The 24,195-nt window shown below is 58.1% G+C and overlaps 1 protein-coding gene across 2 annotated transcripts; it reads right to left on the bottom strand.

The window, feature by feature from the left end:
* Positions 1–1,798: 1,798 nt before the first annotated feature.
* On the bottom strand, positions 1,799–24,091 carry Ss18l1 (SS18L1 subunit of BAF chromatin remodeling complex). 2 transcript variants are annotated; one of them, XM_042699522.1, is made up of 11 exons: positions 23,926–24,091; positions 18,908–18,984; positions 18,351–18,435; positions 16,199–16,343; positions 15,535–15,735; positions 13,963–14,127; positions 13,637–13,738; positions 12,661–12,753; positions 7,230–7,349; positions 4,920–5,047; positions 1,799–2,269 (listed from the first exon to the last, which is right to left on the bottom strand). In XM_042699522.1, exons 1-11 carry the CDS (start codon positions 23,992–23,994, stop codon positions 2,243–2,245), a joined length of 1,212 nt encoding a protein of 403 aa, XP_042555456.1. In that variant the 5' UTR covers positions 23,995–24,091; the 3' UTR covers positions 1,799–2,242. The 2 variants fall into 2 exon arrangements, with proteins under 2 accessions (XP_042555456.1, XP_042555457.1); XM_042699523.1 differs by having other exon boundaries at positions 15,535–15,732.
* Positions 24,092–24,195: the final 104 nt, after the last annotated feature.

Below are 24,195 nucleotides of genomic sequence, written 5' to 3'. Positions count from 1 at the left end.
CTCTGACTGAGTTTGCAAATTAGTTGTGTAGACACTTCCAGAAAAAAAAAAAAAAAAGACGCAAGTTGGAAGGGATAGATCACTCCCTAAATGAAACTGCTAGTGTTTCTGTCATTTAGCAATTAAGAACTCTCATTTCTGTAACTTAGTAAATATGGACATACACATTTTCAAGCCCTTATCAGTGTTAAGGGTTTTTAAACCTTCTGCCTACAAAATAAATGCTTATGTGCCCATGTGTGCTGATACGTTCAAAGCAGGGGGGAGAATGTTTTAGAACATTCTCACAGAAAGTGCAGACTAGCTGTCAGCCACCAAGTCTGCACCTGACCTCATTTCTTCATCTGCAAGGGAAACAGTGCTGCTCCAATGCACAGCAGAAGCCATCTGGATTCATCCAAACAAGAAAACCAGAGAAGGGCTTTTAAATCATAAAGCATTCAAGTCTGGATAGATAACTAATCTGTTCAACATAAAACATGAATTTAAGAAAAACACCAGCTTCCACAGGCCTCATATGTCAAGTTTGGAAAGCATCATTTGTCTTAAGATTTTAAAAAAGGATTCATAGTAATGTGGTTATTACCTAAGTAAGAGTTGATCAAATACCCCTATGCTGCTATATTAGTAAAAATGGAGGATTTTTCCTTTGACCATAATTTTCCAAGTTTGTACAGAATTGAAATTAAATGTTCTAGGATGTAAAAGTTACTCAGATTTCACTATATAAAACCTTTTTGTTTCTAAGAACACAGTAAAATTATTGGGATTCTTTTAAAACTGGGATGTGGAATTCAAATAGCTACTGAAAGTAAAGGAACAATTGCTTGGAAATCTGAACAAACAGGTCCTAGGAGAAATAACATAAAAAACAAACACCTTGCCACTGTTTGGAAATTGGTATGAATAATTTAAACTATGTATAGACTAGGTTTGGGCATATTAAAGACTCAAATCCTAGAAATGACAGCACACAAGTACAGCTCTTGACAGCCTAGTGGGAGATGCCCCTTGCCTTCCAAGGCCCCACTGGGGTGGCCGGTCCCGTGTGCACAACCCGGACACGCTGGGTGGCACCTCCCGTGCTCCACCCTCACGAACACGCTGACTCAGAACTCACCAATGCCTCATTGCGCTCTCATACAAAGATAGACTTTTTGGGGTAACAGGAACTGGCAATAGACACAGGCACGCTCTAGAAAGGATGGATCACAGCCTCTCCAGATGAAGCATGTTATCCTTGTCACCGCAGAACAAAACCTGGTGTGAGACACAGGTTTTCCCAGCCTGCACGGAGGCTCGGGAAGGGGCCGTGTCCAGCTACACACAGCCAAAGAAACCCTCCAGCTAGGCCCCAGTGGCTTGCCTCTGTCATCCTAGCTACTCAGGAGGCTGAGATCTGAGATCTGAGGACTGCAGTTCAATGCCAGCCTGGGCAGTTAATTCTGTGAGAATCTCATCTCCAACTAGCCACCAGAAAACCGGAAGTGGCACTGTGGCTTAAAGTGGCTGAGCACTAACCTTGAGTGAAAAACCTCAGGGACAGCGCACAGGCCCAGAGTTCAAGCCCCAGCACTGGCAAAAAAGAAAAGGAAAAAAGCTAGGTGCTGGTGGGTCACATCTGTAATCCTCCTCAGTGGCTGAGATCTGAAGATCATGGTTTGAAGCCAGCCCAGGCTTCAATTAATCACAGAAAACGCTGGAAGTGGCACTGTGGCTCAAGTGGTAGGGTGTTAGCCTTGAGCAAAAGGAGCTCAGGGATAGCGCCCAAGCCTGGAGTTGGAGCTCCAGGCAAAAAAGAAAAAAAAAACAAAACCAACCCATGAGGCAACAATCATAAGAGGAGAAGGGGCCAGGACGGGTGCTGGTGTGAATGTGCACACTAGACAGTCTCTTAGATAACGTCCCATTACCAGGCACAGAACACTGATGACAAAATGATCCCCAAAGCTAGCTAGAAACATAGAGGAGGGGCGGGGACAAGAAAAGAACTTCTCCACCGCATCGACAGACAATACCACACACAGCGCCGGGCACTGTGCCGTCACAGCCAGCTCAGCCGGCAGCACGCACGCACGCACGCACGCACGCGCCACACCCAGCGTGAATTGAGCACGCTTCACATGCAGAGGCGGCACTGGGTGAAGGGTGGCCGGCATGCCACAGTTCTGAGAACTGCCACCAGCCTGTCCATCTCCCGAAGAATGCATCGCACAAAGGCTCCAACAAGAACGCTTGTCCCTTATTGCTGGTAGTTTCCATACTGGCCCTAAAAGAGATGGAGACACAGGTTACACCCTCCCGGTCCCAGTAAACGCTCTATCCGCTGCGAAGGCAGACTCCTCCCAAGTCACAGGATAAGAGGGCTGAGGTACGAAGGAGGCAGGCAACCTCCGCTCCAACCCACCAGGGAGGGCCCCCCCCATCCTTGTCACTCATTTAGATCAGAGAGGGTCACGGGGCTCCTTCACTCAGTCTTGTGCTGGCTCCCTGAGTGTGGGGCCTGCCTAGGAGTCAGGTTCTTAGGCGCTGAGCTCTTGCACGTGACAGGCAGCAAGGCCAGCGCGCCACCACTCAGCGTGCCCACGTAGGATACGGTCAGTCAGCATGACATCTGAGGAGGGCGGACGTGCAGCCGCACCTGCATCTGGCAGGGCCGCAGACAGAGGCCACGTGAGCCACTGGCCAAGGAAAAGGTGCTCTGAAGTTGCTGGCATAATGACACTGCTGCTCCTCTTGCGAGGAGGCCGGGAGGAGAAGGGCTTGGGGGTCTGCTGGGAGGTGAGCATCAGTGTGTGCTGCTGGTAAGATCTGTGACCTATGTCCTCATGCTCAGAGCTGGCACTGCTCCAGGAACAGGCCGTAGCACCACCCACGGCTCTGGAGGGGAGCAGCGCCCCCAGCCGGAGCTCTGCAGCCCAGGGTGCTGCGTTCTGTGCAGAAGCTCTCAGCGGATGAGGCCTGGCCGGGTCTGGCAGGGCAGGGGTGAGGTGTGCCCGGGATGGCGGGGCTGCGAGAGGGCCCCGAGGCCAGGCGCCTCTGTCCTGCTCAAGATGGTGGAAGGGGGCTCAGCGTGAGGGCGGAGTGCCGTGCACTGTCCGCGCACAGTGCCCGGTGGACCTGCCGGACTCACCTGACCAGCTGCCCAGGAAGACCTCCCCTCCCCCCACAGCTAACCCTGCTTCTCGGGCAGGGGCAGGCGCTCCGGGCGGGCACCTCCCTCCCTGTGCTGCTGCCAATCTGCACACCCTCCATCCTGTCTGTAATTCGGCAAACGTCAGCCCATCTTTCCCTAAGTCCCAAAGGCATCCTTTCCGGGCCTGGCTGGAGGCCGGCTCACCGGCATCTCCCTTGAGCTCCTGGATGCCACGTGCTGCCCCAGGGCAGAACACCAGGTGGACCCCATGGGTCTCCATGCCAGCCTGTGCAGCATGGCCGCTCACAGGGCACTGCGAATGGTTTGCTCTAGAGTGGCCTGGATTCATACTGTGCTGCCGCCAGGCTTCTGATCTGTTCACACCCTCTGTTCTCTTTAGCCCAGGCTGGTCTCGAACTTGTGATCCTCCTGCCTCATCCTCCTCGTTGATTCTTGGCATGTGCCACACAGCAGGGTGAGGAGCAACATCGACTTGGCTTTTATAGAAAACCATCAGAAGGCACACAGTGCTTTGGGCGTTGGTTGGCTGTATAAATGTCATGAACACCAGGAACTCCTCAAAGGAGGCTGCAGACAACGCCCAAGACCACCCTCTTCCTCCTGCCCCCCCCACCAAGCCTTCCTCTCCATGTCTTGAGCGGAGCAGGTGATCTAGCCCCAGGGCCTTGGCATATCCCCTTCCTAAGCCACCCGCAGTCCTGGCCTGCAGACCTGCCTCCTCCAAGGCCCTGCCCCGCTCAGAGCAAGGAGCAGGTTCTCATCTCCTGCCCATCCCCACCCCCTCCCCCCACCCTCCCCCACCCTCCTGCTCACCTGGGCCACTCCCCGCCTCCTACATGCACAGCAGCCGCCAGCTGCCTAGTCAGCCCAGTCCCTCCCACTAGCTCTGTCCAGATGCGTCTTATTTTTTAAGTGGCAAAGCAAGGAGTTTATGTGTGTGTGTGTGTGTGTGTGTGACAGAGAGAGAAGGGAGAGAGGAGGGGGGTAGAGGGGAGGAGGGAGGAGGGGGGAAGGGAGAGGAATGCTGTTCAGGGAAATGGTAGGCTGGCTGGGTGGCTCAAGCCCTCTGTTGTGTCTTCTTGTAACTATCAGCACTGAAGGACATCACTTGCATACAACCCCTAACCCAGGGCTGGGAAGGTGGCTCAGTGGTAGAACACTTGCCTTGCATGCATGAGGCCCTGGGTTCGATTCCTCAGCACCACATAAGCAAAAGGAAAAAAGCCGGAAGTGGCGCTGTGGCTTAAGTGGTAGAGCGCTAGCCTTGAGCTGAAGAGCTGAGGGACAGCGCCCAGGCCCAGAGTTCAGGCCCTACAACTGGACCAAAACAAAAAACAAAAAATAACCCCTAACCTATAAGCTTCTTGCCCAAGCTTCCTCTGCTGGGCCCCTACTGACCCTCGGCTCCCAGAGCAGTGTGGCTCCTGTAGAGGAGTGGCCACTTCAATGGCTAACAGGCAGAGCCCTGCCCCAGCCCCGTCCCGGTATCCAGCAGTGACCGTCTCCTGCCAGGTGCACAATAAACATACGCAGCTGTATGGATGAGACCTGTGCGAGCAGGTGTAGCCGGGAGAAGCTGGCTGTGTGGGATAAGCAAGGGAGAGCTGACTTAAAGACCTCACAGGACTGGAGAACCGGTGCTGGAAGGGGCCCTGGAAGCCAATTAGTTCCATCCCATTATTCCTCGTGACCACAGAGCAACGTTCCTCTGCCTCCACAGACACAGTGGTCCGGGATGCCTGGAAACATCCAGAAAGCTTGCCTGTTCATAGCCGTAAGGCCGCTGCTGCTGGGCAGAGGGTCCCGTCTGTGAGGCTCTGTAGCTCCCATACTGCTGGCCTTGTCCTTGCTGGTAGCTGGAGTACTGCGAGGGGGCGCCCTGAGCAGGCCCTGAGGGGACAGGGAGGGGAGAAGGGGAGGGGGCTGTGAGGCCAGCCAGCGCTCCCCAGCAGGAACACCACCCCACATTCCTGGAGGGCTCCCAACACCCACACCGGTTGTAATGAGCAGCTGTATGGCAAGGGAGCCACGCAACTGGCTGGCCAGGCCCGCAAAGCCCAAAACTGTGCCCTACCAGACAGGCCCTCAGCCCAGCCTGCCTGCTGCTTCGGTCGGGTTACTCTGAAGGGAGTGGATGCTGTGAACTCACATCTGAACTAGGACAGGAGCTGGAGAGAGCTGCACACAGAAGAAACACACCAGCGCTCTGATGAAAACTAAGCTAAACTGATACAGGGCAGAAGTCTCTTAAGTTTTTTGTTGTTGTTGTTATGGGACTTGAACTCTGGGCCTGGGCTTTTTTCTTTTTGCTTATGTGGTGCTGAAGAATCGAACCCAGGGCCTCGGGCATGCAAGGCAAGTGTTCTACCACTGAGCCACCTTCCAGCCCCCAGCTCCTTTTTTTTCTTTGGGTCCGGTCGTGGGGCCTGAATTCTAGGCCTGGGCGCTGTCCCTCAGCTCTTCAGCTCAAGGCTAGTGCTCTACCACTTGAGCCACAGCGCCACTTCTGGCTTTTCCTGCTTGTGTGGTGCTAAGGAATGGAACCCAGGGCCTCATGAATGCACGGCAAGCAGTCTACCACTGAGCCACCTTCCCAGCCCATCAGCTCCTTATTTTTAAAAGCTGTTCTGGCTGGATTCTTTGCATAGGTGAGGCTCTGGGAAAGATCTCTAAGGTTTAACCTCCAGCACAATGAATCAATCAATCCGTCTGTTCTGGCCAGTCGGTGTGGCTTTGTGACAACTCCTGACCCCCGTTTGCTCTGGACCTGACTGCACTGCCTTCACAGAAGTGCCCTCCCCAACTGCATGCAGTGCACGCTGGGCTCTGGGAGTGTCCCAGAATGCTGGGGCTTCTGGAGAGTACCAGCAGACAGCCAAGACCTGCAGAGAAGGGGCTGACACCCTGGAGGAGTCCAGTGGGACTGGCGGGCAGGGCACACCAGAGCTGAGGCAGAGCTGGGGCAGACCCTGAGGCCCAGCCTCCCCAGGGAGGAGGCCTCCCCAGGGACGAGCTTAGCTTCCCGTGCCTGTGGCTCTTTTGGTTAAGTGGATTTCTGCTTCCCGCCTACAGATGCCAGAGGGCTTCCTCTGCCTGACACTCTCCCCCCTGCCCACTCACCTGCCTCCCTGGGTTCCTGACAGCAGTGTCTATGGCAAACTTGCTGGCCGGGTGTGGCATCAGCACCCTCAGAGGGGAAGACACGCTGAGAGGAGGGCACTTCGGACATGGAGCCCGACTACACGCCCCAGCTGAGCCAGGTGAGGGAGAGGCAATCATGCTAAACACCCACCTGCACCCACCCAGCCTCCCTGCTCCTCTCCACCAGGGGGAGCCAGGCTCCCCAAAGAAGCACCAGGTCTTGGGAGGTGCAGGGAAGACACTGAAAACACAAGAACACAAACCACAAGGACAAGGCATGCCAGAGACGCAGGAGCAGCTGGCAGAAGATGAAAGCTGTGCAAAGCAGAGGTGTTCTAGCTGAACCAACAGGTGGAGTTAACATCCATGCACTCATACAGAGATGGACAAATCACTGACCAACCAGGGGCGGGGGAGAGGGGGAAGGGGAGCATCGGGACAGAAGGGCAACCCCACCTACTGACCGTCTGGATGGGACTGGGGACTCACTTCTGAAGGGCAGATAACCAGGAGACAGGAACGCGACAGGGACACACCCGGCAGACACAGCGCAGGCCAGGTGAAGAGGGCCCGCGCCACAGGTGAGCCGTGCGGGTCACAGTGCCGGAAGGGCCTGCCCTGGTGCTTTCCCCCAGGTGACCTGGTCTCCCCTGGGGGAAAGCTGCCCGCAAACCCCACGGAGGGCTCCTCAGGGGCGGCCAGCCCACTCCAAAGCTGTCTAGTCAAAAGCCACCCAAAGAAGAAGTCATGAGGGGTCCTAGCCGGGGCTCAAGGACACACCAAGGACAGGGAAAGCCAGTGGAGTTCTGTGCCGCGTGACTGTGTACGCCCTCGGCACAGACCGCACAACCTCCGAGGCGGGAAGTGGACGGCAGTACCGTGTGGTGGCCCTGGGAGAGCAGTGTGCTGTGACCTGCTCCCCTCTTCTTACCATAGCCTTGCTGCTGCCCGGGGTAGCTCTGCTGGTTGGCGTACTGCTGCTGGGGGTATGTCTGCGGCTGCGCCGAGCCCTGCTGGTAGCCGGCCTGCTGCTGGCTGTACTGCGAGTTGCCTGCAGAGAGAAGGGCCCTGCTCACGTCCGCCTGTGCCGCCTGTGCCGCCGCCCCCAGCACCCTCAGCACCCTCGGAGGCGGGCGGCCGGGGCGCCCCCACCGAGCACTGCGGCGGGACGGCGAAACGGCTGATAGTCCTAAGAAAGGGTAAGATGAGCACGGTGGATCTGTGTCCCCCCAAAAGACAACCTGAGTCTGAAACGGACCATGACCACAGCAGGATAGCTGCGTCCCTGCAAGGGGAGGGCTGTGGCAATACAGAAGCCATGTGAACACAGTGGGCAGAGCCCGGAGCACGCTGCTCCAAGCACGCATCCGCCAAAACCAGAGGCGCCGGCACACTCCTGCTGAGGGGGGGAGGCGCACCTGCCGCCGCCGCCGCTGCCGCCGCCTCTACAACTTCAAGGCAATGAACCTGCGTGACGCGAGCCACCCCTCGGCCAGCCCTGTCACCGCGGCCCCAGCCGGCATAAAGCAAGCGGGCTAGGAAACACGGAGGCATCGGGCATCCCAGCCAACCCTGAGCCCCCTCTCTGGAGGCCACTGCTCTTCAGGGGCCCCCCGGGGGCCTCTGGATGGACAACTACTACCAAGGGATGGTGTGCAAAGGTGACTGCCCAATACAGCCACATCCGGCCTCTTGTCCTTGAGTCTCCTCATGCTCCCCACAGACACCAGGCCTGGAATGCTGCCTGGCAGCGCTCCCACTCGGGAGCTGTCCTGGAAGAACGTGAGGTGCAGGCCTGGCGCAGCACATGCGGCTGGCATCTGCTTCCACTGGAAACCAACAGGACGAGCGCAGAGCGCGCTGTGGTGGCCGTGTCGTGGGCCCAGGTGTCTGCCTGCTCAGTGGCAGCATCGCAGCGGGGTTCCATCGGGTTGTAGACGGCACGGGGCAGAGGTGCAGACTTGCCTCTGGTGAAGTGATGAAAACACCACCTGCTCATGAAGGTGAGCCGGCACTGAGGAGTGTGCATGCAAACAGCAGGGACCACGGAGCCCACACGCCATTGTGCTACCACATGCCTCTATGCTATGTTCATTCTTAAGTCCTTGACCCAGCCAGGGGCAACAGCCTGGCCACTACACCTGCTTTGGGGGCAGAGACAGGGTAACCCTGAAGGACCTGCTTCACAAGGCTACCCAGCCTACCCAGAAGGCTGGGTAGGCACTTGCACCAGGCAGGGAGCAGGAAGAACCAGACCCCAACTGACAGGACAGGAAGACAGCTGTGCACAAGGTAGGGCGAGAACAGGAGGAGACAGCTGTGTGTGTGTGTGTGTGTGTGTGTGTGTGTGTGTGTGTGTGTGTGTGTAGAGAGTACAGGAGGAGACAGCTGTGTGTGTGTGTGTGGAGAGTACAGGAGGAGACAGCTGTGTGTGTGTGTGTGAACAGGAGGAGACAGCTGTGTGTGTGTGCGTGAACAGGAGACAGCTGTGTGTGTGTGTGTGTGTGGAGAGTACAGGAGGAGACAGCTGTGTGTGTATGTGTGTGTGGAGAGTACAGGAGGAGACAGCTGTGTGTGTGTGTGTGTGTGTGTGAACAGGAGACAGCTGTGTGTGTGTGTGTGTGTGGAGAGTACAGGAGGAGACAGCTGTGTGTGTGTGTGTGTGTGTGTGAACAGGAGACAGCTGTGTGTGTGTGTGTGAACAGGAGGAGACAGCTGTGTATGTGTGTGTATGTGTGTGGAGAGTACAGGAGGAGACAGCTGTGTGTGTGTGTGTGGAGAGTACAGGAGGAGACAGCTGTGTGTGTGTGTGTGTGTGTGTGTGTGTGTGAACAGGAGGAGACAGCTGTGTGTGTGTGTGTGTGTGTGAACAGGAGACAGCTGTGTGTGTGTGTGTGTGGAGAGTACAGGAGGAGACAGCTGTGTGTGTGTGTATGTGTGAACAGGAGACAGCTGTGTGTGTGTGTGTGTGTGTGTGTGGAGAGTACAGGAGGAGACAGCTGTGGGTGTGGGTGTGGGTGTATGTGAACAGGAGGAGACAGCTGTGTGTGTGTGTGTGTGAACAGGAGGAGACAGCTGTGTGTGTGTGTGTGTGAACAGGAGACAGCTGTGTGTGTGTGTGTGTGTGAACAGGAGGAGACAGCTGTGTGTGTAAACAGGAGGAGACAGCTGTGTGTGTGTGTGTGTGTGTGTGTGGAGAGTACAGGAGGAGACAGCTGTGTGTGTGTGTGTGTGTGAACAGGAGGAGACAGCTGTGTGTGTGTGTGTGTGTGTGAACAGGAGGAGACAGCTGTGTGTGTGTGTGTGTGAACAGGAGGAGACAGCTCTGTGTGTGTGTGTGTGTGTGAACAGGAGGAGACAGCTGTGTGTGTGTGTGTGGAGAGTACAGGAGGAGACAGCTGTGTGTGTGTGTGTGTGTGTGTGTGTGAACAGGAGACAGCTGTGTGTGTGTGTGTGTGTGTGTGTGTGTGTGGAGAGTACAGGAGGAGACAGCTGTGGGTGTGGGTGTGTGTGAACAGGAGGAGACAGCTGTGTGTGTGTGTGTGGAGAGTACAGGAGGAGACAGCTGTGTGTGTGTGTGTGTGTGAACAGGAGACAGCTGTGTGTGTGTGTGTGTGTGTGTGAACAGGAGACAGCTGTGTGTGTGTGTGTGTGTGTGTGGAGAGTACAGGAGGAGACAGCTGTGGGTGTGTGTGTGTGTGAACAGGAGGAGACAGCTGTGTGTGTGTGTGTGGAGAGTACAGGAGGAGACAGCTGTGTGTGTGTGTGTGTGTGTGTGAACAGGAGACAGCTGTGTGTGTGTGTGTGTGTGTGTGGAGAGTACAGGAGGAGACAGCTGTGGGTGTGTGTGTGTGGGAACAGGAGAAGCAGCTAGAAGTTACCACAGCTCATGAGTGGCTTAGCTTCCTGGGTGGTTCTCCATCTACTTCTGATTTCTGCTACTGGAAACCAAGATTGCTATGTGGAGGACAATGTGACAGTTCCTCAGAAAGTTCAAATAAAGCTGGGCACTGGTCATTCACACCTGTAGTCATAGCTACTCAGGAGGCGGAGATCGGAAGATTACAAGGTAGCCCAGGTAGGAAAGTCCTAGAGACTCCATCTCCAAAATAGCAGCAAAAAGCAGGGCTGGAGGCATGAGTGAAGTGGTAGAACAACGGCTGAGCAAGTAAGCTAAGAAATGTGAGGCCCTTAGCTGGGCACTGGTGGCTCACACCTGTAATCCTAGCTACTCAGGAGGCTGAGTTCTGAGGATCACAGCTCAAAGCCAGCCCGGGCAGGAAAGTCCGTGAGACTCTTATTTCTAGTGAGAAAACCGGAAGTGGCGCTTTGGCTCAAGCTGTAGAGCGCTCGCCTTGAGCTGAAGAGCTGAGGGACAGCTCTCAGGCCCAGAGTTCAAGCCCCATGACCAACCAAAAAAAAAAAAAAAAGTGAGGCCCTGATTTCAAGCCCTGGTATTTACATACAAAAAACATTAAGCAGAACTGCCAACTGAACCTATGGGCCACGCCTTGGTGTCTACTACAGCCACAGTGCAGAAGCAGCCACAGGCCAGGTATCTAGCTGCCCACAGACAGATAAAAGGAAAAGCAGACTGTACTATACCCAGTGGACGCTTGTCAGCCAGCCTTCCCAAGGAAGTTCTGCCACACACCACACCTTGGATGAGGCTCCACTGCGCTACGTGAAGCAAGCCAGGTACAGAAGGGTAAATGCTAACCCCGCTCCCAGGGTCCTCAGAGCACACAGAATCAGAGCACGAGAGTGGGGCCCGGGGTGGTGGGGGGCTGGGAGCTGGGTGCCGGGGTGGTGGGGGGCTGGGAGCTGGGTGCCGGGGTGGTGGGGGGCTGGGAGCTAGGTGCCGGGGTGGTGGGGGGCTGGGAGCTGGGTGCCGGGGTGGTGGGGGGCTGGGAGCTGGGTGCCGGGAGCTGGGTGCCGGGGTGGTGGGGGCTGGGAGCTGGGTGCTGGGGTGGTGGGTGCCGGGGTGGTGGGGGCTGGGAGCTGGGTGCCGGGGTGGTGGGGGGCAGGGAGCTGGGTGCTGGGGTGGTGGGGGGCTGGGAGCTGGGTGCCAGGGTGGTGGGGGGCTTGGAGCTGGGTGCCGGGGTGGTAGGGGGCTGGGAGCTGGGGTACATGGGAGCAGCTCAGTTCTGTAAGGCAGAGTTCTGAAGCTAGCCAGGGCAATGGATGCAGACAATGTGGAACTACTCCCTAGCATCAGACTGTCCACTGACAATGGGGAAGATGAGCCCAGACCCAGGCATGCAGGCTCACTCCTGGAATCCCAGATATTCAGAAGACTGGAGAGAGCTGGAGGATCACAGTTCAAAGCCAGCCCAGGGAAAAAAGTCCAGCAAAAAGCAGAGCTGGAAGTGGCTCAAGTGGCAGAGCACTGCTGAGCAAGCATGAGACCATGAGTTCAAACTCCAGTACCAACCACAAAAGGAAAAAAACAAAGGTTAGGCTGGTTACACTTTCATAATAGAGGCCTTATAACCACAAGTAGTAACATTTTTTAAAAGCTATCAAAAATGTTGCCTTTAATGTTTAGTATCTTTCCCCCCACACCTCCCCTCCACTGACATCTGGGCCAGGAGGCCCGGATTTGAGGCGCTGAGATTGTACGTCTTGTGAATTGGGTCTTCTGTGTGGGGACTGCCCTCGTTGCCCCCTCTCCCCAGGAAACCCACCCACTCAGGACCTGACGTGTCCTGACCCGGCTGCCACTAGCCCGGGACCCGACCGTGTGCCCTGCCCCTGCTCCCCGTCCTGTGAGCTGGCTCTGAGGCAGCCGGGGGCGGGGAGGGGGCACACTTTCACCACAGCAGTGACGTGGAAGCAAGCTTGCCAGCAGCCACTGCCTCCGTGCAGGGGCACGCAGGGTCAGACACGCGGCCTGCGAGCCCCGACCAAGGGCCACGCTGATCTGACCTGCAGGTAGTCAGGCCTATTGGGGCCACGTCACACACGAACATGCCCGCCCGGCTCAGGACTCTGAATGCCTCCGTTCCCGCTGAACAACCACGTCTGCGAGGCTCTGACGAGGAGGCTGATAGCGGCTCAGGCCCCAGGCCGCTCAGCTGGACCCGACGGCAGATTGTGCCCAACCACCCCCTCCATACCCAGCCACACCTGTTTCCCAAACTCACAAAATCCAACCTGACTTCTGAGGTAAACCTGATTTTACCGGGCGACACCAACTGCTCTGGACGTGACCTGCTGGGGGCTTAGGGGCTCTCAGTGCAGGCAGGCACTAGCTGGTGTGTAGGGGCCTTAGTGCCATCTCCAGGCCTCATGTTTCTACACGCCCGGTGTCCTAGCTGGAGTGGAGGCCTCAGCATGGTTGCAAGGCCTCGTCTTCTTACCGCCCTCGTAGTAGTGCTGCGTGGACTCCTCGAAGGCGCGGTCGTAGCTCTGCTCCGTGTAAGATGACTGCTGGTAGGCGTAGTCGCCGTGGCCTGTAAGACAAGGCAAGGGCTGGGGCCTCTCCCTGCCCAGGCCCTGGGCGAGGTGGCAGGGTAAGGCCCAGGAGACCCGGAGCCCAGCCGCGGCTCTCGCTGTAACATGCTGACATCGATCCCACTTCACTGGCTGCAGCCAGTCTGTGGTGATGGTCAAATCTGCCCGTGCCTCCCTGCATGTCCCAGCCAGCTCCTTGGCGTGTCCAGGCCCAGAGCGTCAAGACAGCAGAGGGGCTGCACGCCACCACCTTGTCCCCGGCACCAGGGCTTGGCCCGCAGCTGGCTGTTCTTTTTGTTTTTGGGTCCGGTCGTGGGGCCTGAACTCTGGGCCTGGGCGCTGTCCCTCAGCTCCTCAGCTCAAGGCTAGCGCTCTACCACTTGAGCCACAGCACCACTTCCAGCTTTTTTCTTTTTGCTTATGTGGTGCTGAGGAATCAAACCCAGGGCCTCAGGCATGCAAGGAAAGCGCTCTACCACTGAGCCACCTTCCCAGCCCCGGCTGGCTGCTCTGATGCCACGCGCCACCCGCTTCCCTGCTGGGCTGTGCACCCCCACCTCTCGCTTCTTCAGCTAACATGTTCTGCTCGGTGTGCTCCAGGAAGCCCAGCTGTGTCCCCAGCTGGACTTTAAATCTATTCACTCTGTAGTCTAGTCTGGCCTGGAACTCACAATTCTGCCTCAGCCTCCAGAATGCTGAAGTTACAGGTGTGCACCACCCTACTCCCCCCCCCCCATACCCCTTTAAATGCCTTCTCCACAAACCCAGGATGACTTAACAATGATCTAGGAGGGACTCGAGCAGCAGAAGAGCATGGCTGGTGAGGGTCAGAGGGGCACGGGTCTGGGAGGAGCTGGGGCAGCGCCGGGGCGCAGGGCTCACCATCGGGGTAGTACTGCTGGGTCATGGGCTCAGCGGCGCCCTGGCCGTGGCTGTACTGCTCGCTGTAGTACTCTTCCTGGCCCAGGTACTGCTGGGAAGAGCCTGTAAGCATCAACACAGCGCTCAGGACTGGGGCACACTCTCCTGGCAGAGCAGCCCTGCTCCTGTGAGAATACCTCCCAGGTCCCTTGAGGGGACAGACCAAGCCCCTCCCCGTCCTCTCAGACCCCCTTGGTCCTCCGCCTGCGCACATCCGCGAGCTCTGGGCCTTCGCCACAGGCCTGGGTCTGCAGCGCCCACCTGGCTGGGAGTGTCCACGACCTCACCTTGCTGGGAAGGCCGGTAGGGCGCCATGGGCCGCTGCCCCATCATGCTGCTCCCCTGGCCGCCCTGACCCATCATGGCGATGGAGGACTGGCCCTGGTAGTGCTGGCTACTGCCCTGCGCCGAGTTGTAGTGGGACGTGGCAGCCTGCTGGTGCATCATGGGCACTGTACGGCAGCACAGAGATTCCAAATCAGCCACAGGAAGCTCAGGACAGCTCAGGACAGCAGCCCCCCCCCCCCCCCAGACCCTCATGTGCCAACCTGACTCCCTCCCTGGGCTGGCCCTTTATGATTTCCTGGGGTTCCCCACAAGACCATTACCTGTAACTCCCCAATAACAGCTGCACATATGCCTGCCATGTGGTCAAAACTCCAGCCTTGATATCAACTGTTTTATTATGATTATGATGATGGTGATGATGATAATTCTGAAGCAAGACCCTGCTGGGTAGCCCTGGCTAGCCTCAAGTTCATGATGCCCGCTTCAGCCTCAACGGTGGGCTCACAGGCATCCACCCAGCTGGTGCCGCTATTTAAAATGTGCCAACAAGTCAGCCAACATAGAGAGGGGCCCTGCAAACATGGCACAGAAAGCGGCCCTGCAATACTGCGACAAAGACACAGGCTGACCCACTGCAACCATGAGACACACAAGACACTGTGTGGAAAAGGAACTTCACAACTTGGGGGGGGAGGGGGGGTTAGAACGGAGGTGGGGAGGGAAGGGACGGTAGGGGGAAAACAAAGGAGGGGTAACAATGCTCAATAAGAAATGTACTCATTACCTTCTTCATGTAACTGTAACCCCTCTGTACGGCATCTTTACAATAACATATATATATATAATATATACATATATATATACACGCACACATATATGTATACACACACACATACATATGAAAGTGGTCCTGCAGCTCCCACAGAAACTCATGTCCTGTGTTCCCTTAGCCTGGAAGGGGCTGGGCCTGCTGGCCTGGCCTGACCACACAGTCCTGCTCAGAACCCCGGGAGCAGCACCGGCCACAGAAAGAGGACAGGGGCCACCTGTGATCAGGTTTCCAGTAACCACATTGCCAGAGCAAAAGGAATCAGTGGAAGTCAATTTTAATGATACATTGATCAGTCAGTATTTCCAAAATAAGTTTTAGCTTGTAATTACTATAAAAACGCATTTATGTAATAAGCTCTGAATCGCCTATCACTCAGGGAACTTCCAGACTGGGCCCTGCTACTCCCCAGCGCTCACAATCCCCAGGCCCGTGGCCTCTGCTGTGGGGGCCCGGGCCCAGGGGCTGCCCCTGCGCTGGATGAAGCCCAGTCTCTGGCCGGGCACCTGGGGCTCTCCTTCCCTTCTGCTTTGGGCAGCTGGCAGGGCGTTCCCTGCACCAGGAGTGACTTACGCCCTACACCCAGCATACAGGTGTCAATCCAGACACGCAGCCAGCACTGCCGCTCCTCAGGCCTCTCCAGAAGCCTCAGAGGTCCCAGCCTGCCAGCCCTGCCCTCGGGGATCGCAGATGAGCAGCCCCTCTCAGGGACCACCCAACCCGAGCGAGAAGCAGTGAGTACCTGGGTTGGACTGCATGTTGATGTTGGTCCGAGACACATAGTTGCCAATGGCACCCTGGCCCTGCATGGGGACGCTCTGCGAGGCGGGGCCCGAGTGGCTGTAGCCGGGCCCGGTTCCGTGGCTGCTGCCTGACATGCTCACAGAAGTGGTAGGCAGCGTGCTCTGCGCAGTCTGCTGCATGGACACGTGGTTCGGGCCTGCTGGGAGGGTGGAGGAGGCAGGTCAGCTGCTGGCGCTAGGACTCATCTCTGAAGGAAGTGCTGAGCTCCCTCCCTCCCTCCCTCAGCTGGCCTTGAGGAGGGCGGCTAGCAGGGTCAAGAACACCATGAACAACGGCTAGAAGAGAAACATAGACACTAAGGAAGAACAAGATGAGCTGTGTACTTGTTACACAGTGTTCTCAGGCAAATGTGGCAGCCTCACCCTCCACAGAAAGTCCCCAGCGAACCGAAGCAGCCCAGCGCGACCGAGCAAGAGGAGCAGGGGGCCCGGGGCCAGAGCTGCAGCCTCCATGGCTCACCCCACTGCGTGCACACGGGGCCCAGGTGTTCACCGTGGCTCTGTGACCGGGATGCAAGAGGATGGGGGCCACAGTGCCCAGCCCGATGAAGTCAGGACTGCCCCCCCCCCCCCCCAGCCACCCATGGCTGCAAACCTGCTCACCGTTGCCCATCTGGCCCTGCATGAGCGAGGCCGGGGGCAGGCCCGTGCTGATGGCATCGCTGAGGCTGCCCTGCGAGTGCAGGCTCTGGCCGGATCCACTCTGACTCAGGGCGCCGGGGCCCAGGTTCATGTTCTGGGTCGGAGGCTGTGGGGCACAGGAAGGTGGGGGGGGGGCGCTGACACTTGGGGATCGCACGTGCCCCCCCCCACGGAGATGCAATTCCCCCTCCCCATATCTGCACCCCATTCACTGCCAGCCACTGAATGCTTACAGCCTACAGCACCCGTGGACTAGCAAGATGGGGCTCCTGAGGCCCGAATGGCTCAGGCCAAGATGAGCCGACACAAAGACAGCGTCATGGGAACTGTTTATCTTCCCACACCTGGAGGTGAGAAGCCCACCACAGGTTAGAAGCATCCCTTCTCCCTCTGCTGGCCCTCAGACTCCAATACCACCCAATACCACCCCAAGCGGGCCAAGCATCTCAGGGTCCACGTTCCTGCCACGGCCTGGGCCCCTCACACAAGGAGGTTCTCTGCATTCACTTCACCTCCACAGCGTTCCATGCCCACAGCCCTGCCCCCCAGGACCCCACCCCCCGGGTTCTACATCCTCCCAGAAGCCCCACCCCCCAGGACCCTACCCCAGGTCCATATCCCCAGTCCACATTCCCCCAGGACCCCACCCCTCAGGCCCTCCATCAGTGGCTCCTAATGTGCTCAGACGGAGCACCTGGAGGACCCCGAGTCTCTCCAGGGAGATGATGGGTTGGGTAGCCCATCAGAGCTGATTGCCACTTTGTACTTGGGGAACTGATCCAGGCATCTATGTTGCCACTTCCAGGGGCCGGAGGAGTGGGGCGGGCACTACTGGTGCCTGCGAGCCTGACACCTGGAGGCAGCTGCACCCGGCACTCTCTGGGCGCACTCCCCCGTGGCTCCAAGGCTACCGGCAAAGGATCCCGCTTCACAGCACAAACTTACCTTGAGGAGATTGTATTTATAGCAAATCAAACAGAAGACAATGAAATATGTATGCTAACATCTGCAATATTTACTGTGCTGGAAATTTTTTTCCTTTAGGCCGTACTTGGAATTTGAATTAAGGATTTGAGGGATTTACCACTTAAGCCACACCTCCACCCCTTTTAGCTCTGGGTTTGTTTATTTATTTTGCCAGTACTGGGGCTTGAACTTAAGGTCCCATCCTCACTCAGTTTACTTGCTCAGGACTGGCACTCTACTACTTAAGCCTTGCCTTCAACCCAGATTTTTGGTGGTTAACTGGAAATGGAGTCTTACACTTTCTACCCAGGCTGCCTTGATTACAATCCTCCTGATCCTACTTCCTAGGATTATAAGGATGGCTTGGGAACTTGTGTACATGCATGCACATGTGCATGCGCTCGCTGTTCCTGGGCCTTAAATGTAGTACCTGGGTAGTGTTCTACCACTTGAGCCACAACTCCATTCTTGGCTTTTTGGTGGTTAATTGGAGAGAAGAATCTCATGGACTTTCCTGCCTAGAGTAGCCTTGGACTGTGATCCTCAGATCTCAGCCTCCTGAGTAGCTCGGATGACAGGTGTGAGCCACCGGCATACCTGACAGGAATCCTCATATTAAAGGGCATGGGCTAGAACTGCTCACAGTTCCAGAAGGGCTCGCAGCATGAGGACCTTGGCTCAAGACTCAGTATCACAAAATAATTACATCTTTTTTTTTTTTTTTTGGTTGTGGGGCTTGAACTCTGGGCCTGGGCGCTGTCACTCAGCTCTTCAGCTCAAGGCTAGCGCTCTACCACTTCAGCCACAGTGCCACTTATGGCTTTTTCCGCTTATGTGGTGCTGAGGAATCAAACCCAGGACCTTGTGCATGCAAGGCAAATACTCTACCACTGAGCCACCTTCCCAGCCCAAAATTACATCCTTTTAACAAGTCAGCTTACAACTCGAGCGAGCATCCCCTCCCTGCCCCTCAGGGTCTGCGCGGAGTCCATGGCTACTGCTAAATAGGCCGAGCCCAATCCCACCTCTGTCACATCTCCTCACCCCTGCAAGACCGGAAGCAAGGAACACATCCCTTCCCGGGGTAGTGGGCCTGGCTGGACCCCCGCGCTAGGTGACGCGCCATGCCCGGCGCCTCGGTACGCACCGCCGGAAGCAGAGACTGCATGTTCTGGCTGGAGTCCGCGATTGTGGCCAGGTACACCAGGTTTCGATGCAGGAGCTGCTGGTACCTGCAGAAGAGGGACACGGCACGAGTGGCAGGGGTCACCACATGGTGCCCCCAGACGGACAGAGGCAGAAGCCGTTTAACCAAGAGAGCTGGACTTCCAGAGGGCGGAGAACAGATCCAGCTCATTCCGAGACAGTGGTTCACACACGCCACAGCAGACGGGCCCGGGACTCTCACATAACATCATGGGGGCTCACATGCTTACCCGGGTTTCCTGAGGCCCTTCCCACGCCTCCAGGTAAGCCTGTGGCCAGCTGCTCTGTTTCCAGCCCCAGCAGTCACTACAGCCAGCCGGCCTCCCTAGCGCTCCTCCCTGACCCCTTTCTCTCCAGCTGCCCCCAGGGCCAGGTCTAACCTCAGCCCTCGGACTGAGACGCTTTCCTCGGAGTGCACAAGGCCTCCCCAGTGTTTGAAGAAGAGTCTGCACTTCGACAGAGAGGTGGGAGGCCCAACCCGGGTAGCAAGCAACTTACTGGGCACACTCGGCTGTTTTGCCCTTGCTCTGGTGGTCCAGGATACACTGGATCAGGTGGTGGTTTTCGTCCAGCATCTGCGGGAGAGGTGAAGAGGACACGTCAGCCATCACGGCAGCTTCCTCCGCACGGCCAGAGTGCGTGGCCGGCAAGATCCGTCCAAGTCTGTAGCAAAGGACAAGACTCTGAGGAGTGCTGAGGACACCAAGCCAGGCTCCACATCCTCCCTGGACCGGGGGACAGACTCTCAAATCACAAAGACACTGGTGGATGCGAGCTGCTCACCATCGTGCTAGCACGGGGAAGGCTTCCCACGGGGCTGGGCTCAGCCTGGGCCTGTGAGGCCAGCAAAGAAGCCGTGTCCCAGGTAGAATAGCAGACTGCTCTGGTGAGACTGGAAACCATCTCAGCCCGGGGCCTGCGGCCGCACACCCACTGCTTCACCTGTGGGTCTGCGCCCAGCCTTGAGCTGGACAGGAACTGCGGTGGGACAGGATCAGGCTGTACTCTGCAGAGGTCAGCACCTGTTGTGAACCTTTACTGCTTAAGTACCAGGTCACGGCCTTGAACCCCGACCAGCACTGATCTTGCTGAGAAGCACAGGTGAGCCTGTGGACGCTGCTCTGAGGGCTGCCACGGGCTCCCAGACCTTCACACGATGCAGAGGCAGGGGTCTGGAGGCAGGCACACATGCCTTCACCACTCCAGCGGAATCAGTACTGCTGGACTCTTGCCAGAAACAATGCTTCCGGGTCTGTCCCTGCCCAGGTGGTGGATGAACCCAGAGCCTCTCTCGGAAAGCTCTAGGCTGGGCTCAAAAGCCACCCGGGTTCTGCCAGGGGCCTGGGACTTCCTGCAACAGATGAGGTCCTTTTCTGCAGCCGCCTTGGTGCCCCCCCTCCCCCCGAGCTGGGGCTGCTGCCCGCACATACTCTGGCAAGTGTCGGCTGCGAGCTGGTGGAGAAGGTCGGCAGTGTGTGGGTAAAGACACACACTGGAAGTTCTTCCTCCAGAATGGCCACCGGGGGCGGCACTGGGGTGTCTGGGAGACCCCGGGGAAGGTGGGACAGAGAGGAAGTGTGGCAGGCACAATATGAGCCGCGATCCTCCGTGTGGAGTGACTGAGCCTCCAGGGGACCAAGCTCTCCGTTCATGCGCTCACAAAGGACAAGGCCTGCCATCTCCTCCAAAGCACACACCTGATCTCTGCCCCGGGAGGAGCCCGTAGGAATGGCCGCAGGCAGTCACCTTGGAGCAGGTGGGAGTGACAGGGGAAGGGCACCTGCCTGCCCATCCCCTCCTGCTACACAGGCCTTGTACCGCCATCCGCCCCAGGACTCCAGCTCCCACGGGGTCCCGGGCCACACCCTCACAGGGCACGCCAGCCCCAGGGCTCCAAGGCCTGCCCTACCTCATCTTCCTGCTGCCCGTGACCCCTCAGCAGACACGAGCTCCAGGGGGCTCCTCTTGCTCTGTTCTTTTGAAAGTTGCAAGGCTTCTCCTGTACTCATTATGGTCTTTCTCTTTACTGTGACAAGACTCCTGCCAGAGGTGCCCAGCTCCGCAGAGGAGCCGTCTGACACGGCCAACCACCAGGGGGCGTGAGCAGCCAGGAGCTGCCTGGGGCTGAGCGCAGGCTGGGGGTAAAACAGCACCCAGCTCCCCTTCCAGGCTGGCTGGGGAGAAACACCTCAAGGGCTTCCTTACTCCCTCAAGAGCCAGTGCTACCCTTCGAGATGTCCCAGCTCCTGCCCCTGAATGCTTGCTCCATGAATGTGTTCTTTCCAAGACACAAGGCAGGCCCCACGTGCTCTGCCTACAGGACAGTAGCTCGCCAAGGAAGAGGATACCATGAGCCCACCACACACTATGGCATACCACGAGAAGGGGTCCCAGTAATTAAGACGCTTTGACAAGTATTAAGGAAATGTTTACTATAACTGTATTTTTATGCAAGCCGCACGTAGGATGCTACCTCACTCCGATTAAAGCCATAGGCCAGAGGAGGGGATGCAAGCTGCAAACAAACCCTCACCTGGCTGCTGAGTGAGGAACAAGAAAGGCAGAACCTCCTAAGGACCACAAGCACAGGGCCCAAGCAGCCGCAAGGTCTTCCTTCGTATGAAAAGCAAAAGGACGGTGTGAACTGCAGAGCTGATGCCAGGGCTGGGCCTGAAGCCAGAAGACCATGGAGCCACGCTGTGAACCCCAAGCTGCCTCACAGCCAGGACCTCTCCCCAGGTAGGAGAAGGGGAACAGGTTGCTGTTATGTCTCTTTGGAAAGTGGCAGGTCTGGGAGGAAAGACACTAGATCTTGAAGGAGAGAGCACTCTGTGAACACCACTGCCTGATCCGACTCGACAGGACTAACCCACGCTGACAGCACTGGTCTGTGGATAAAACCTGCCTTCGAGAGTCAGAAGCCAATGCTGAAGGGCTGGGATGCTACTCAACGGTTGAGCACCTGCCCAGCAAGGGCAGGGCTCTCGTTCTATCCCCAGCACCACACACACACACACACACACACAGAGAAAGAAAAGGATTATGAAGAAGAAAAGAAGTGAAAGAAACAGTTACTGATAACCAAGAGACCAATCAAGGAAAGTTACTCTACACTTGAAATAAAAACAGGAATCTACATAAAAGTACCATGGAGTCCGGTGGCTCCTGCTGGGATGTGGCGCGGGCACCCTGCCATCCCCAGCCACCAGGGAGCAGGGCAGGTCTGGGGACACCTCTGGGCTCCAGCGCAGGCTCCCAGGCACAGTCACACTCTTGTGTTTGGCCAAAGCCTGATTCTGACTGTGTCCCCATGTGCCATGCTTTGTCACTACCAGAAACGGGCTCCAGACCAGGCTGGTACTCCCCACTTCTGTGCAGGGTGCCCCGCCCATAAAGCCCCTTGCAGGCCATCCACAAGCCCACTTGCGACTGCAGCTCCCGAACCTTGGGCCCTCGCTTGCTGGCTGTCCTTTCTGGAATACTCTCACTAGACGCCACTGCCGCTGAAATGAGACCCTTTGCAAACGGATCCAGGAGGAGGGTCATCTGGATTAGGGCATGTTCTGCATCTAGCCAGTGCCTTGGAAGAGGGAAGGATGGACACGAAAACACGCGTGAACAGGAAGAATGTGAACAGCTGCCACAGGAAGGCAGGCTGCACGCTCCTCCTTGGAGCCCCAGGGAGGAGCTGACCTGGACACCTTGTGGGCCGAGTGTGCTGCTTGGTGCCATCTGAGCTGTGGTAATGACACCGACATGGCTGTCTGTTCCAGAATGCCTCCACAAACAGGGTCAGAGATGCCACAGTATGCTTGGAGCATTTGCTGCGTCTGGGACCCAGGCCAGGACAGGGATCAGTAAGGAATGAAGTAGCCACACGCTGACTCAGGAGCCCAAGCCATACCTTAAAGTACTGCACTGTTCACATGATTGCCAAGGAGTAGGAGGGAGGGGACACTTGAGGGGGGTTTTGATGGTTGAGTAGGAGTTGGCATGTCTGAATGCTACCCAGATACAACCAGAAGATAAGCTGAGTATTTCCTTGGCCTTCACGTCCAAGCAGGCTTCTGAGGGGTCCGCTGCTTTCTCTACTGCTCTTAGCACACATTACAGGAAGAGTACACTCTTGTTTTTATAGTTCTGGAAATCAAATCCAGGGCCTTGTAAGTACTCTATGAGAGTTCTACCACTGAGCTACATCTCTAGCTCTTATTTTATTCTTTGAGACAGGTCCTGCTATGTAGCTCAGGCTGATCTTGAACTTGCTATGCAGGCCATGTTGGCCTGGAATTCATAACCACTCCTCCTCGGCCTCCCACCTGCTGGGATCGAAGATGTATGCCTCCAGAGCCAGCTGGAGAACGTATTTTACGTGTAGGGCAGACCCCCCAGCGAGGCTGCCTGGGTACACATAGTCACAGGCGGCCCGCGGGTGAGGGGCTGAGGACCCACATCTGAGCCCGGGGCCGGCACTGGGCAGGTCCCTCTCCGATCTGCTCAGGAAGGCCCTCTGGCACTTGCTCTTGCTGGAGAACCTGGGAAATGTTCATGGGAAGTGGTGCAAAGCCCGCATTTCTCCATACATGTTGGAGCCAAAGTAGGCTTTGGCTCCCGCGCCTGTCAGGCCTGGCTGACAGAGCCTCTCCCGGCCGAGCCGACCGCACCCCCGGAGCCCACGCCCGACGCCCGACCCCGGGCCGGGCTCTCCCGCTTAGCCGGCCGGTGCTTCAGCTCCCCATGGCAGGAAGCCCGGAGTTCAGCGAGGTCTGGGGGCCGGCGGGCGCCTCTCCACCTCCCCGGCAATGCCAAGCCAGCTACAACCAAGCACCGCTCTCTCGGGCTCCAAGCCGCGCCACCGCGGCAGGGGTGGTGGGGGGGGGGTCCCCAAGGTCACGAAGGCCGCGGGCGTTCCGGGGCGCACACCCAAGCGCACGGCCGCCGACAAGCCCCGCGGGCAGCGAGAAAACGGGCAGAAAGTGCGGCCTGGACACTACCGCGAGGGTTTGGCTACCGATGTCCCCAAGCCCGTGCAGCCGCCGGTGAGCCTCACAGCCGGGCCGGGCGCCGTTAGGCCCGCTCCGGCCCGGGACGAAGCTCCGCGACCCGAGGGGGCGGGGACGCGCGGCCTGCGGCTCCGCCCGGACCCGCGCTCGGGGGGCCCCGGCCCCCGCACTCCGGGGCGGGCCTTTGTGCCTGCGGAGCGGCGGCCCGCGCCCCCCTTCCATCGCCGGCGGCGACCCGCGGCCGCCGCCTCCGCCCCCGGCGCTGTCAGCGGCGCGCGACGCCCCCCGTCCGGCCCCGAGCGGCGGCGGGTCCGGTGCGCCTCGCACCGCCCGGCGGTGCGCGCTCGGGGTCGCGTCGCGCCCGGCGAAGCTGGCGCAGCTCCCGGCCGGGCGCCCGGGGCCCGGCGCGGGGCTCCGCCGAGGCTCGGGCCGCCACGCCGCGCCGCGGCTTTGTTCGCACCCGGCGCCCGGCCCCGCGCACGCCCGCGCCCCCGCGCCCCGGGCCCGGCCCACCTTCTGGATGGTCTGCTGCGTGACTTCCCCTTTGCCCCTCGGCCGCGCGGACGCGAAGGCCACGGACATGGTGGCGGCGCGGGGCTCAGCCCGTAATCATCGGGGTCCGTGCTCCGGCGGCGCCCCGCGGCCCGCGGAGCCCATTCTCCGCAGAGCGGGGGCGGGGGCGCGGGGGGCGCCGCGTCGTGGGCTCGCCCGCTCCCGAGCCGGAGCTCTGAGCCCAGCCCCGCCGGGCGCCCGCCCCGTGCGCCGCCGCCGCCGCCGCAGGCC

This window comes from Dipodomys spectabilis, unplaced genomic scaffold, assembly GCF_019054845.1.
Source record: "Dipodomys spectabilis isolate Male_0828 unplaced genomic scaffold, ASM1905484v1 ptg000257l, whole genome shotgun sequence".
In the NCBI taxonomy this organism is placed as follows: Eukaryota; Metazoa; Chordata; class Mammalia; order Rodentia; family Heteromyidae; genus Dipodomys; species Dipodomys spectabilis.
Note: the sequence above shows the minus strand (reverse complement) of the source record. Positions and strands in the feature narration are given on the sequence as shown.